We start from the raw sequence: 12,364 nt of genomic DNA on the forward strand, positions 1-12,364 counted from the left end.
ATAGATAGATAGACAGATAGATAGATAGATAGATAAATAGATAGATAGATAGATAGATAGATAGATAGATAGATAGATAGATAGATAGATAGATAGATAGATAGATAGATCAGTTTACAAATGATGAACGTAAACATGAGTGGCGTTCACAGCTCACATTGTACAACAGTTTTACGGCACGCCGCATGACGTATCCATAGACACAAGTTCATATTCATCTGTATGAACTGAACTTTGAACTATCACATGGAGATCCAGTGAGACCGAGCTGAGCACTGATCTTTGAAGCTACTGATGGTAAACTTTATCTGTGTTATGACAAATTGAATGAAAGTTGAAGAAGCTTGTTTATGTTCTAAATTTATAGCTCAAGCACCTGAACTGAGACTTTTGACAAGTAATATGTTAAAAAGCAGAAAGGTCAGCATATTAAAGTTATTTTTTTTCTCCTCATCCTGTTTGATTAATGTGTAAAATCATACTGAAAAAAAATTAAAAGGTTAGAAAGATGCAAGTGCCATGCATTCTTATCTGGAATACGCAATAATTTGGTTGGTAAAGTTAACTGTGCAGCGTTAAGTGGTTATTAAGTCGTTACGTGAATGCCGGTGTTAAGAAGATGCCAGCAGTCCCTGTATTCACATTGCTGTGTTTTTCTGGAAGGGAACTTCCTGATAAACTTGCACTTTGAGTTTCAGGTTGAGCCATTTCCTCACATATGTTTGACATACATACATAGAAACAAAACGTCATTCTTCAATGATCTCAGTGCAACATAGTTTAGACGATCTTAAGGGTATGAACTCCTACACTGGCAGCAACAACTTGGATTTAAACAAGGCCCGGTGTATTTTTTCTTCCTGTAGCAAACTTGACATGTTGGTGGAATTTTGGTAAAATTCTCTTTAAATTTACATGATTGAAGTCAGCAGCGATGATCAAAAATCCATCAGGGTGTGCTGTTTGTTGCTGGCTGCTACAACAACAAACGGCAGTGACCTCCCTCGGCAGAGAATAAGGCCAGCACTTCATGATTATAAGCTACGCTAAGTGGAGAACAATCTTTGGATGGAACCACAGCATTTGGGAACCTTTCCTTGTGGATATAAACACACAGTCCATGGCCACGAGTCCCACCAGACAGAGATGATTCCCTGTCATTTCAGTAGCGAGTTAACTCGTCCAGCTCATTGGCTGTGTGCAGAGTGTTGCTGTTTCGCCTCATTTCAATGAAAACAAAGACACAGCAGTTCTTCATTTCATGCCGGATAGTCCATACTAATCATTCTGCCAATCTTCACAAGATTCTGACGGCTGCAGCTGCATAAAAATGTCTCTTTTTTCTTACAGTTGAAAACATGTGAAACATGAGGGTTGGATGTGTGGTGGTTTGGCTCACTCTTGATAAAACAAACAGCTGGATGGAGACGGATTAACCTATGAGGCAGCAGTTTTTACTCCTCTCCACACTTCGTCTGCTTCACAACAACAACCCTTTCTTTCTCTATGTTGCTAAACTAACCAATCAGATATGAGGAGGATTTAGACTGAGGTAAACAAGAGGAAAACTTGAGAGGTTACTGTAAATGTTTTCAAAGATGCGCATGTAAATATTTAAACTTGTAAATATGTAAATAATAATTGTATAAACATAAATATGTAAATAGTCAACTGTATAAACACTGTAAATATATTTTTTGTAAATTAACTCAAATATTCAAAATAAATTAACATCTAAATCGTACACATGTAAAATGAAAAACACTGAAATATTTGGGCCACGAGAGGCTGTTGTGTATGTAGGTGGTGTTCAGCTGTAACTGTCAGCCTAAGGTAACAATCCAGTCCTTTTATTTTCTTTAATAAATCAGTAATATAGAATTTAACATTTTTTGAGAGCCAGAGGATTTTTCATTCACTTGTACTAAAGAGAAAAAAGTCTTCACCCTCTTTCTAACAGAGCGTCTCTTCCATCAGTTCAGTAACCTCTAAAGATAAGACCTGGATTCAGGCATAAATGCTAATGAATACAACATACTTTAGTCGATTGTTCCATTGATTAATGCACTTCATAAGTAAGCCACAGTAATCATTGATATAATGCTACCTCTGGTAAACAACTGGCTCTGAAGCTTTGTGCTTCACATGTATAGAGAAGCTGAAACATGATACTGGGGTGTTCAGTGGTGACAGTTAAAAACAACTCATAATTTTAATCAGAATAAAAAATTTTTTGCTAGCATTCAACAACATACGCCTGGAGGTATTAAGGGAGCCAGATACGGTGCTCCCATTCAGCCTTGCTGCTAATCTGTCCCAGTGCTCGCTGGTGGTACTGCAAAAGCATTTCCCCCATAGACCACCGTTATAAAAGACACATGTCTGTAAAAGTGGTGGTGATGAACAGCTTTGGCCATTGTTGTGTTTACAAGACATACAATTACTAGTTACAATACGCCCTCTGAGCAGTGCTACGTCTTGGAGGCTACAGTGAGAGAATGCTAGCAGCTAACTGGTTAGCATGCTAATTTCAGTAAGAAAGGACGTGATAGAGACATGAGTTAATATTGGCGTTGCTTTCCACCTCTGGAGACAGCTGTTGGTGAGTAAATGAATCAAGTTTGATTATGAACTCACAACATTTCTTCTAGACTGGTAAGTAAACAGCTGCTAATGCTAACGCTGGATATGTGGCAATAGCAAAACTTACAAATAGCTCCTTTACACAATTTGAATCTTATTAAACAGGTTAAGGGTAAAAACATTCTAAGAATATGGTAGTTCCGGTTACTTCTGTCACTATTTGAGTGACACTGTACTGTTAGCTTCTTTCAGAGTTAGCACTGTAGTTTACAGCTGCAGTGAAATGACATGAAATGCTAAAAACAAACACAGACATAACGACTCAGATGGAACCAGTAACATCTTATGAAACAAAAGACGTTACACGCAACTGTTGATTGCCATTAGGGATCTTAGCAGCCTCAGCTGTGTTTGTATTTTCAGAACTGGATGACTGAACATGTCAGGTTGTATAAACTCATTCTATGAATTTTTATGATTTCTCTCATTCCCCTCATTCATATTTATCATGTTTTGGAAGGACTAGCTCAACAACACTGCCGTCTGTAGAGCCACCCATCTTGTTATGAATATTTATCAGCACAGCAGCAGAAACAGGAGACTTGGCACAATATTGGGAAGACCAATAAATATGACCAAGGCCAGAGCCAAAATCAATTCATTATTTATAGCACACCGGTGGGACTGGACTTTTCCTTCCAAATAACAGCTCAGGCCTCCTGCCATACAAAGAAAAGGAAACGACAGTGCTTCCTTACCATTATAGGAGAGGCGAGGCTTGCTTAGACACATGATGAAGTGAACTTCCATCTCATTGGACGCCACAGACTTGGAGCAGACAGGACACTTGAATCCTAGGAAGAAGAACAGAGAACACATAAGTGGAAAATTCAAATATATACACATACCTCTGAAATAAACAAGTAACAACATCACCATGATCCGTGTTTGTGCAGCACCTTCAACCCTGTTAACATCATTAGAAAGCATACTCCTAAGAAGAGGTTGAAGGGTGTTTTTTTCCATAAAAGAAAAGGTGAAAAATGTGTTTCAGTTTTAAACAATGATATCCATTTATCTTCTAAGGTGATGATCTGAAGTCTAGGAGCCTTGATTGTAAATTACCCATCAGCACTTAAGTGTTGCTGTTCTTCTTCAGGGTCCCTGGACCCCATCTAATGACAGACCATGACAAACTGGGTGTGGATGCTGTGCCATATCTTTCTGTGGTATAAAGTCTCTAACTCTAAATATGATCATACCAATGCTGAAATGCTATTTAATGTTACAGATGTTTTACATTTCTTTATTGTGTCCTTCACTGACTTTAAGAACAGGTCCACTCTGGTCCTAACAGATCCATTATCAACTAAAAATCTAAAGAAAAATACTCTGTGCCAGATGTGCTTTGAAGCATTAAATCATTTTTACACCCCTACTCATTTTCCCAGTACTCTGAGAAGAAGCTATTGAACCAGTAAGAACTGTTTCATAAAAGCTAACGTTAAGTGAAGCAGGAGTAAAGAGTTACATTCAACTAAAGGTCAGCACAATGATTTGAGATGAACACAAACTATATAATGTAAACACAGTAAAAAAAAACACTGTGACAAGTTATTACTTTTGAATGGAAATAACTGCCCTTGAGTGTGTGTGTGTGTGTGTGTGTATGTGTGTGTGTGTGTGGTTGGGTGGGGGGGTGTATACTTATATACTTATATAACAAGTATACTTTCTAGCTATAGCGATAGCTATACTATCCTATAGCCCTGAGGGAAATCTGAAAATCTGTTTCTTAGCACATCCATACTTCAAGGGTTTGAATTTGAAGTGGTTAAATAGTTAGTTTCTCCTTGTGTTTCGATGGACAGTGTTTCCTTGCCGAGCAGCATCAGAGGGACATGTCCTGGTAATCACATGTAGATTTGTTATGCTTGATTGAGCTATATGAAACTGCTGAAGCCTCTTATTAGCTTTGGCTGGACCTTAGATTCAAGCAGACTTAAGCAAAGGCAAACTAGAATCACCGCCTCGTGGTTGTATCCCTCCACCAACCAGTCAAGTTGTAGGAAATATGATCACAATCTCCCCTTCCTCAGTTACAGCATTGAATAATGAGTGTTTTTGCAGAACATTATGATGTCACAGTGAAGTTGACCTTTGACCTTTTGGATATAAAATGTCACCAGACATCTCTGTTAAATTGTGTCATAATTAGCGAAATAATTTGTGACTTGTGGCCAAAAACGTGTTTTGTGAGGTCTCCGTGACCTTGACCTTTGACTTTTGACCACCAAATTGTAATCAGTTCATCTTTGATTCCAAGTGACCGTTCCCCCTTGAGATATCATGTTTACAAGAATGGATGAATGTGAGAATGGGATGGATATACAACCTTGAAAATATAATGCCATAATTATGGAGAAGGCATGAAAAGTCGGAGCAAAAATGGAAGTGGATGCTAATAGACACTAATTTGCCAAGCGTGGGGTGAATTTAGGGGACACATCTACATAAATTTAGACTTTTGAAACTTCGCATTTATCCCCAAACCTTTTTTTGACTGTACCAACACAAGTGAAAAAACAGAAGAGAAAGAGTGAGTTTGCGCTGAGATCAGTGAGGGTGAGCTGAACACAAGCACACACAGTCTGAGTGCGTGGCTAGCTAGCTACGCCTCATATCTGTACAGCTGGTGCAGTGGACTGAAGTGACGTCTTCTGTCACTTCATTCATTCAGCCTGACATGTTCATGTTAGCTGATTTCTTGTCGGGGGACTTCTTTTTTTGGGTTATGTCTTCACCAGTCAGTTCCAAATCACAGACAAGTGTTGCTGGGGTTGCCCGATCATTTAGTTTAAGGTGATCATCCGAGCTGTCTTTAGTCAGTCTTTTTTCATCTTGACATTTGAATAAAATCAAACATGTTTAATATTATTCAAATATTTTAGTCTTGGCTCATGCAAATAGTGACGTTCAGCAACGCCTTCTCCTGCACGGAACATGAAGTAGCAAAGTGAGTTGCTCATAGTGAGCAAGGAGATGCAAGAATGTGAGTCGTTTGGTCTGAGGTCGGCGAGTCAGCGGCTTTATTTCAAAATAAAACCGGAAATCATAAATATAAAGTCCAAACACAGTCATTTTAGGGGCAGATCATGACAATTATAGTGTTGAGTTACTGACTTTATATAATATTAGTCTTGTTCCTGTAAATATCCACCAGGAGCATGATGGGAAAGAATCTCACACCCTGCGAGATCTCCAGTCTTTACAAAATCTTAGTGTGAGACTAAAACCTTGGTGACTTAATGACACATTGTCTTTAGATGGTAAAGGGTGTCAGTCTTTTCAGATCCGTGCAGCTGAGTGTAGCGTATAAAGAAAACTGCCTACAAAGCTCTGATTGACTTCTTCTCAAAACAGGTGTAACAGACTTCAAATAGACTTCAACATTTACAGTAACCATGGCACTTTTGAATGTACTAAATACACACAGTATACAGCCTCTAAGTGTTGTATTTAGACTTATCCTTAGTATCTGTCGACAAATACTTTTACATTATAAACGTTTGCTCATTTGCTGAGATCTTGTATTTTGTTTTTCAAACATTCATCTGTGCATGTTTGCCCACTTCTATCCTCTCACTCACTGTCACACACACACCACGTGTCCCTTGGTTGTTTTATGATGATGTAGCCGTGGCAGTGGTCCCCTCCTGGGCTGTTTGCACGGAGCCCATTAGGCCTAACTATATTAGTTTAACACATAACAGATAATTAGATCAACCACTGGGCCTCATGAGCCAAGATCGCACACAGGCAAGTTTGAAGAGAGAGCAGCAGCAATCCTGTGCTTTTACCAGAGATCACTTTGATCTTGTGTTTCAGCAGGTTGGACGGAGGTGGGGTTTGTTTGAGTTTACCAAACTGACTGTGTGTGTTTACTCATTATGCAAAGTTATGGTAAAGACAAGCAAAAACTTTGCAAGCCTCATTGTGCAAATTCTGTTTTTAAGCCTTGATCCTCTGATGACATCATCAGCTTCTATTGGGAGGCGATGCTCTCTGGAGACAACGCCTCAGTCTTGTAGGGATCATAGCAGCGATTGTGAACAGACTGAAGATCTCATGTTATAGCCATGTGGTTGATAATGAGATCTACCAGTATATGAACAACAGCATCGTCAGGGGGTTTTCCTTCTGGGTTTTCTTTGTGAGCTGGTTTGGGGGAATTCTTTTTTTCTCTGGGGATGTTTTGTGGGACTTTTCTTTGCGCTCTTTCCAGTTTTCAGTCTGGTGATGCTGGTGCTCCTGACAGTGTTACATATGTCTGTTGGTTTGTTTTGTCCTATTTCTCTCTTTTTCTGTCTCCTTACTGTTCCTTCTTTTCTTTTCCTCTGTTTCTGTTCTATGAAGAAATGTGCTTGAACTTACTACTGTGACACTACAGCGATTTAGTGCCACTCTTCCATAAGGTTGGGGAACATGCAAGAGGTCTGTTGCATGGATGGATCCTAGAGTTCCCATAATGCAACACAACTTTTATTAAACCAGATGGATGGTCTAACGGTGGTCTTGTGACTCCTCAACCCCTGTATCAGACCCTTTGAACACACCAAAGGCTCTACAGAGATGAAATTAGGAGATGTTTTGATTGATGATAATCAGAAAACACAGACATAACTAAGAGGATGTGAGTAAATTAATAAAAGCACAGAATATCTGGGGAAAGTCATAAAAGCACAACAGCACTGCACAGAGAGGAAATAAAATACAAACAAATAAGTATGTCTTCATGATTATTATCAAAAGGCTAAAGAAAAGATGCGTGTTCAGGCGGGTTTTAAAGGAAGCGATGGGGGACGGTCTGACAGTGAGTGTCAAACTGTTCCACAGTTAAGGCACAACGATGGAAAATGCCCTGGATTTCAACTGAGAGCTGGAATGAAGAGCAGAGATTCAGTGGGAGATGTGGATGTGGAATAAGACCGGAGTTCAGGGATAAAACCCAGAGCCAGTCCACACAGTGTTTTAAAACAAATAGATTCATCTTAAAATCAATCCTGTAGAGAGGCCAGCACAGGGGAGAGAGTCTCGCTGCTGCGGTAAAGATCAGGCTGACTGTCTAATTCCTGCATAAAGACAATTATAATAGTCGAGGTGAGAGGAAATAATGTTTGTTAAATCCTGAACCGACAGGAACGATTTTAATTTGCCAGTGATCTAAGGTGGAAGACACTCGCACTGAGTTCATTCGTTTATTGATCAGGAGCAGCTGTTTTATTCTGGTTTAGCTGCAGAAAGGTTTTTGACATCCAGGACTTCAGTGCAGCTCAGAAGGAAGTCAGAACAGCAGGGACCACCAGGAGGTGACGGTGTCATCAGGGGATTTAACAGGCTGCATGGTACAAGTGTGAAATCGGTGGAGCTCCCCTGATTGTTTTGCATTGTTTTGTTTTTGGTTCTCAATTTCACAGGCTTCTTGTGTGCGGACATGAGTGAGGGTTTATTTTACAAGAGTCAGCTTTAGTGTCAGCTTTGAGTTACAGAGAAATTCAAGAACAGCAGTTGAAAAAACATAAAATCTAACCAGAGATGCATTTTCCAGAGACATTATAACTCCATTTCTTTAGTTAAGAAGACAAAGTAACTAGTGCGGAAATGAGTCGTCGTTTAATCAATTAATCCTGAGAATGAATGAAATGAATCTTCAACAATATCATAACCAGTTAACTGTTTCATTCCCTGGTTCCAACTTCTCCAGTGTGAAGATCTGTTTATCTCTGATTTATATAATTGTAAATTTGATATATGTGGGTTTTAGAATTAAGAATTAATCCAAAAAAATCATGTCTGTTGTTTCTATGATTTGTCTCCATGTGAAAAGGGATAAAAATGACATGAATGAATAAAGCTACAAACATGTTATGCAAATGTATGATTCCAGCTCTCTGAAGTGTGTGTGTGTGTGTGTGTGTGTGTGTGTGTGTGTGTGTGTGTGTGTGTGGCTGAAAACAACCAGCTGTCTGCCCGAATGTTACACACTTCATTAAAGAAAAACTTCCAAATCTGAGATACAGAGGTACAGTTGTTTGGTTACACACACGCACACAGACACACTCACTACACACAGACACAAACCCCCCACACACACACACACACACACACACACACACACACACACACACACACACACACACCCTCTTCCACATGGCAGCTGACCCACTTTTCCCTGGGCTGCTATTTTCAGATGCTCCATGGGGACGAGCCGAGAGAGAGAGAGAGAGAGAGAGAGAGAGAGAGATGAAGGAAATGAGTGAAAAAGACGTGCAGAAGGAAGGTGAGGCGGTTCAGGCATTCGAGGAGAAATGAAGGTTTATGATACTTGGTCCAGCAGGACTCTAGCTGTGCAGTCAGGGAGGTGTGTGTGTGCATGTGTGTGTATGTGTGTGTGCGCGTGTGTGTGTGCGTGTGTGCGTTTGCCTTCAGCTCAGCCAAGCACCACAAATCCTTGAGGACATTTCACATTCAAGGAGCACATAAGGTCAGATAGGGACAAAAATAAATCACAGGACTAGATTATAAATTAATTATAGCCTGGTGGTGCCTGTGTGAGAGTGTATATTTGGATGTGTGTGAGGCACGTGTGGATTTGAGCAGCTTGTGCCAGTGAGCCTGTACAGTACTCTGAGGATTTTGCTTCATGTCAAATTGGGACATTTCTCTCAGATGTTTTTTGTGAACTGTGGATTGCAGGTGATGTCAGTAAACGCCACACAGCACTTTTACATTAGTGGCCATGGGACGCCTTAAACCAACTGACACTGAGGAGACTGTGAGCCCAGCAGCTTTTCCTGGGCTGAGCTCGTACTGACGCTGCTGAGGAGACAGATTTTAAAGTTAAATTTGGAAATGGATGGGAGATTGGATTTTTGTTTTTGTGCTGCTCTTTGGCCTTTCTGCTAATAAAAACTACTTTTTTTTTTTTATCACTAGCTGAAACGGTTGGGAACCACTGATTTAATCTTTAACAAGGCATTTTATTTTATAAATAAAACCAAACTGCCCCCCAGGGACATTAAAGCTCCTTTACTCCATCCCTCCCTCATCAAAGACACACTCAAAGGCAAGAACACACACACGGACATTGGAAGAACAGCCAGCCAGCAGGTTCAAACCCAGGACTCTCCTGTCCCACACTGTGCTGCCCTTTTTCCACTCTTACAAATTCTTAATGTACAACATACTTCATTAGGAAAGATGGGTGAACAAAATGAAGATGCTTTATTCTAATAAATCAAGAGACCTTGGCACTGACCCCTGAGTTGATTACTTTAGGGATGAATCCTGTAAATTGCAGCCACACAAAAAAATTGTCCCTAATGAAGCAGAGATGAGGCCCTGACCCTGCTGATGAAACAGGTTTACAGGACAGTCCATGAACTAATCCCCCTGATATCAAAACAACTAACTTGAGAGCATGAAGAAGAAAACTCAGATGATTGTAAAGTAAAGGCCTCGACTTGACTGATAATTTCAATTGTTTTATATGCACTGCATCAGTCTACACAGTTGGAGATGTTTAACCTACTGATGGCTGCTGAAATCGACAAGTGTTGATAAAACTCTGTAGGTGTATGTGTGTGTGTGTGTGTGTGTGTGTGTGTGTGTGTGTGTGTGTGTGTCTTTGCCTGGGCGTGGCTGCCTCTCCTGCTAATCCACCTGCACACCTGCAATTCATCAACTCAGCTGAACCTGTAGCACTTGTAGCATTAAACCCTGCTTCTTCACTCCAGTCTTCACCAGCTCCAACAGCTTGTTAACCCTTTGTCTGCCTGTGCCTCAGGTCCACCATGTCCTGACTTCCTGGTTTGTCTGCTGTACCTGCTGAAGAACCAAACCTCTGCTTTATCCACTCCATTGTCTATCTTGGCTCAGTTTCCTGATCCCCTGCCTGGCCCGCTCCTCCAACCTAAACTCTCGTCAGCTTCTCAACAACAAACTGTTCGGTCCAATTATTACATTGATCGTAACAGAGACAAAGTCCACAGTATTATCACAGCTGTATAGAGGGAACAGTGAATTCATCTTTAAGCAGTGTAACCTGAAAAGGTGAACAGGGGAAAATAAAATCCCTTATAAATCTTATAAATCCTTTTTGACAAATTTAAACAGAATAAAATCAGAATGTTTGAAACCTCCCAGTAGTGCCATGTGCATTTTTCTACAACACAGTGGACACTACACTAAGTACAGTACAGCAACATCCTGTATAATACATTTATACAAACAAGCCCCAAGTCACAACCAGGCATCGATACAAACACATTCAACAGGTTTCAGTTCAGGCTGCTGAGCCTCACCCCAGCACAACAGAGCTGCAACGGCTGCTTTGATTTAAACTAAACTAATTGGACTTTTGGGGTCTTCATGGGACGGCCAAACTCTGCACTCAGACCCAGATTAATGGATTTAGGGTTTGCAGCTATTCAATGCTTAAGTCTGTAACTCAGTGAATGTTGTTGGCCTGTACAGCAGTAAAGGGTTAAAAAAAAAACTATTACCGCTACTTTTGAGCTGTTTTGTTTTCTTTGTCATTATCTCCAGCAGCTTCTGAAAAAGCTTTGTACTTCTCTTGTATGTTGTATGTCTCTTGTATATGCGTGTCAAGCAAGTATAAAGTTTGCCTCCGTACTCTTTGTGATTCTGTCAGTGTGGCCCACCCTGCCTATCCAGTATGTGTAGTTCTGACTGAGTCTTTTGATAGAAATAAGAATAAACAATAAACAAATAAATAAACAAAAAATACCCAACCAACATTTTCTGCAGCAGCAGGAAGAAAAACAATGCAACCTGCAACTTTGATTTTTTGATTTTATCCCCCTTTAACTCTGTTTTTTTCCGATCAGCTTCGCATTCCTTTGGTGAATGAGCCACTTTTGTGTCATACAAAACTCCAATATTCTGGAGCCTGTCTAAGTTCAGACTGACATTGTGTCTCCACAGGGGGCACTGTGTGTGCAGCATGTTAGCAGAGCAGCAGCAGTAGCTTCAGTGCTCTGATGCATTCAGGCGCTCGGTTCACTGTAAAAGGTAATACCCATGCTGACTTGAATTACATTAGTGTAGTTTACTTATTTCTCACTATCCTGTTGATTCAACTCGTGTTATGTGAGTAATGTTTTTGCCTAAAAAGGGTATTAAACTAAGTTCACGCACGTAAACTGGACTTGTAACTTTGTGTTCCTGGAGTTTTTATTTGGGATAAGTGAGTGGAGTTTCCCAGCATGCTCTGGGGTTATGTGTTTGCAGGCATAAATTGAGTAGATTGTGTTCTGTTATCTGTGCATGGTGACTGGTATTATTGTTCTTGGCAGTTCTACATTGTTTCCAGTAGCTTTAAGTCCCTTTTAGGTAAAAGCGTTGTGGGTTGTGACACATAAACTAGCTGTCACAAAGCGATTAGTTCTTACTAAACATTTACACCCAGTAACTGCCTGGTATAACTGCTGCATAGCTAACTGAATGAACCGAAAAAGCTAACGTTAGCTTGCTATGAGGCGTTAAAAAACATCATATCGACACCCTCTTAAAATAATATGGCCTAAGTCACACTTTTGACATAGGCCATTATACAACAGGGGTAGAATTGCATGTTCCCCTCAACTGAGGATTCAGGCGATTTTACCAGAGGTGGCCAGCATCATGAGGGGGTGATTTAGGCAAAAAAAACATTTTTGTCAAAAAATGACTTAGGCCATTATTTTAGGAAGGTGACGAT

The 12,364-nt window shown here is 40.2% G+C and overlaps 1 protein-coding gene across 1 annotated transcript in view; it reads right to left on the reverse strand.

Annotated features, from left to right (window-relative positions):
* znrf1 (zinc and ring finger 1) overlaps positions 1-12,364 on the reverse strand; it is a 67,670-nt gene that overhangs the window by 14,894 nt on the left and 40,412 nt on the right. The window contains exon 2 of the mRNA XM_023397405.2: positions 3,342-3,437. Coding sequence (XP_023253173.1) covers positions 3,342-3,437 — 96 coding nt within the window. The remainder of the gene's footprint in view (positions 1-3,341; positions 3,438-12,364) is intronic.

This window comes from Seriola lalandi, unplaced genomic scaffold (assembly GCF_002814215.2).
Source record: "Seriola lalandi dorsalis isolate HSWRI2012SDOR001 ecotype SW California unplaced genomic scaffold, Sedor1 jcf7180002055008, whole genome shotgun sequence".
NCBI classification, from domain to species: Eukaryota; Metazoa; Chordata; class Actinopteri; order Carangiformes; family Carangidae; genus Seriola; species Seriola lalandi.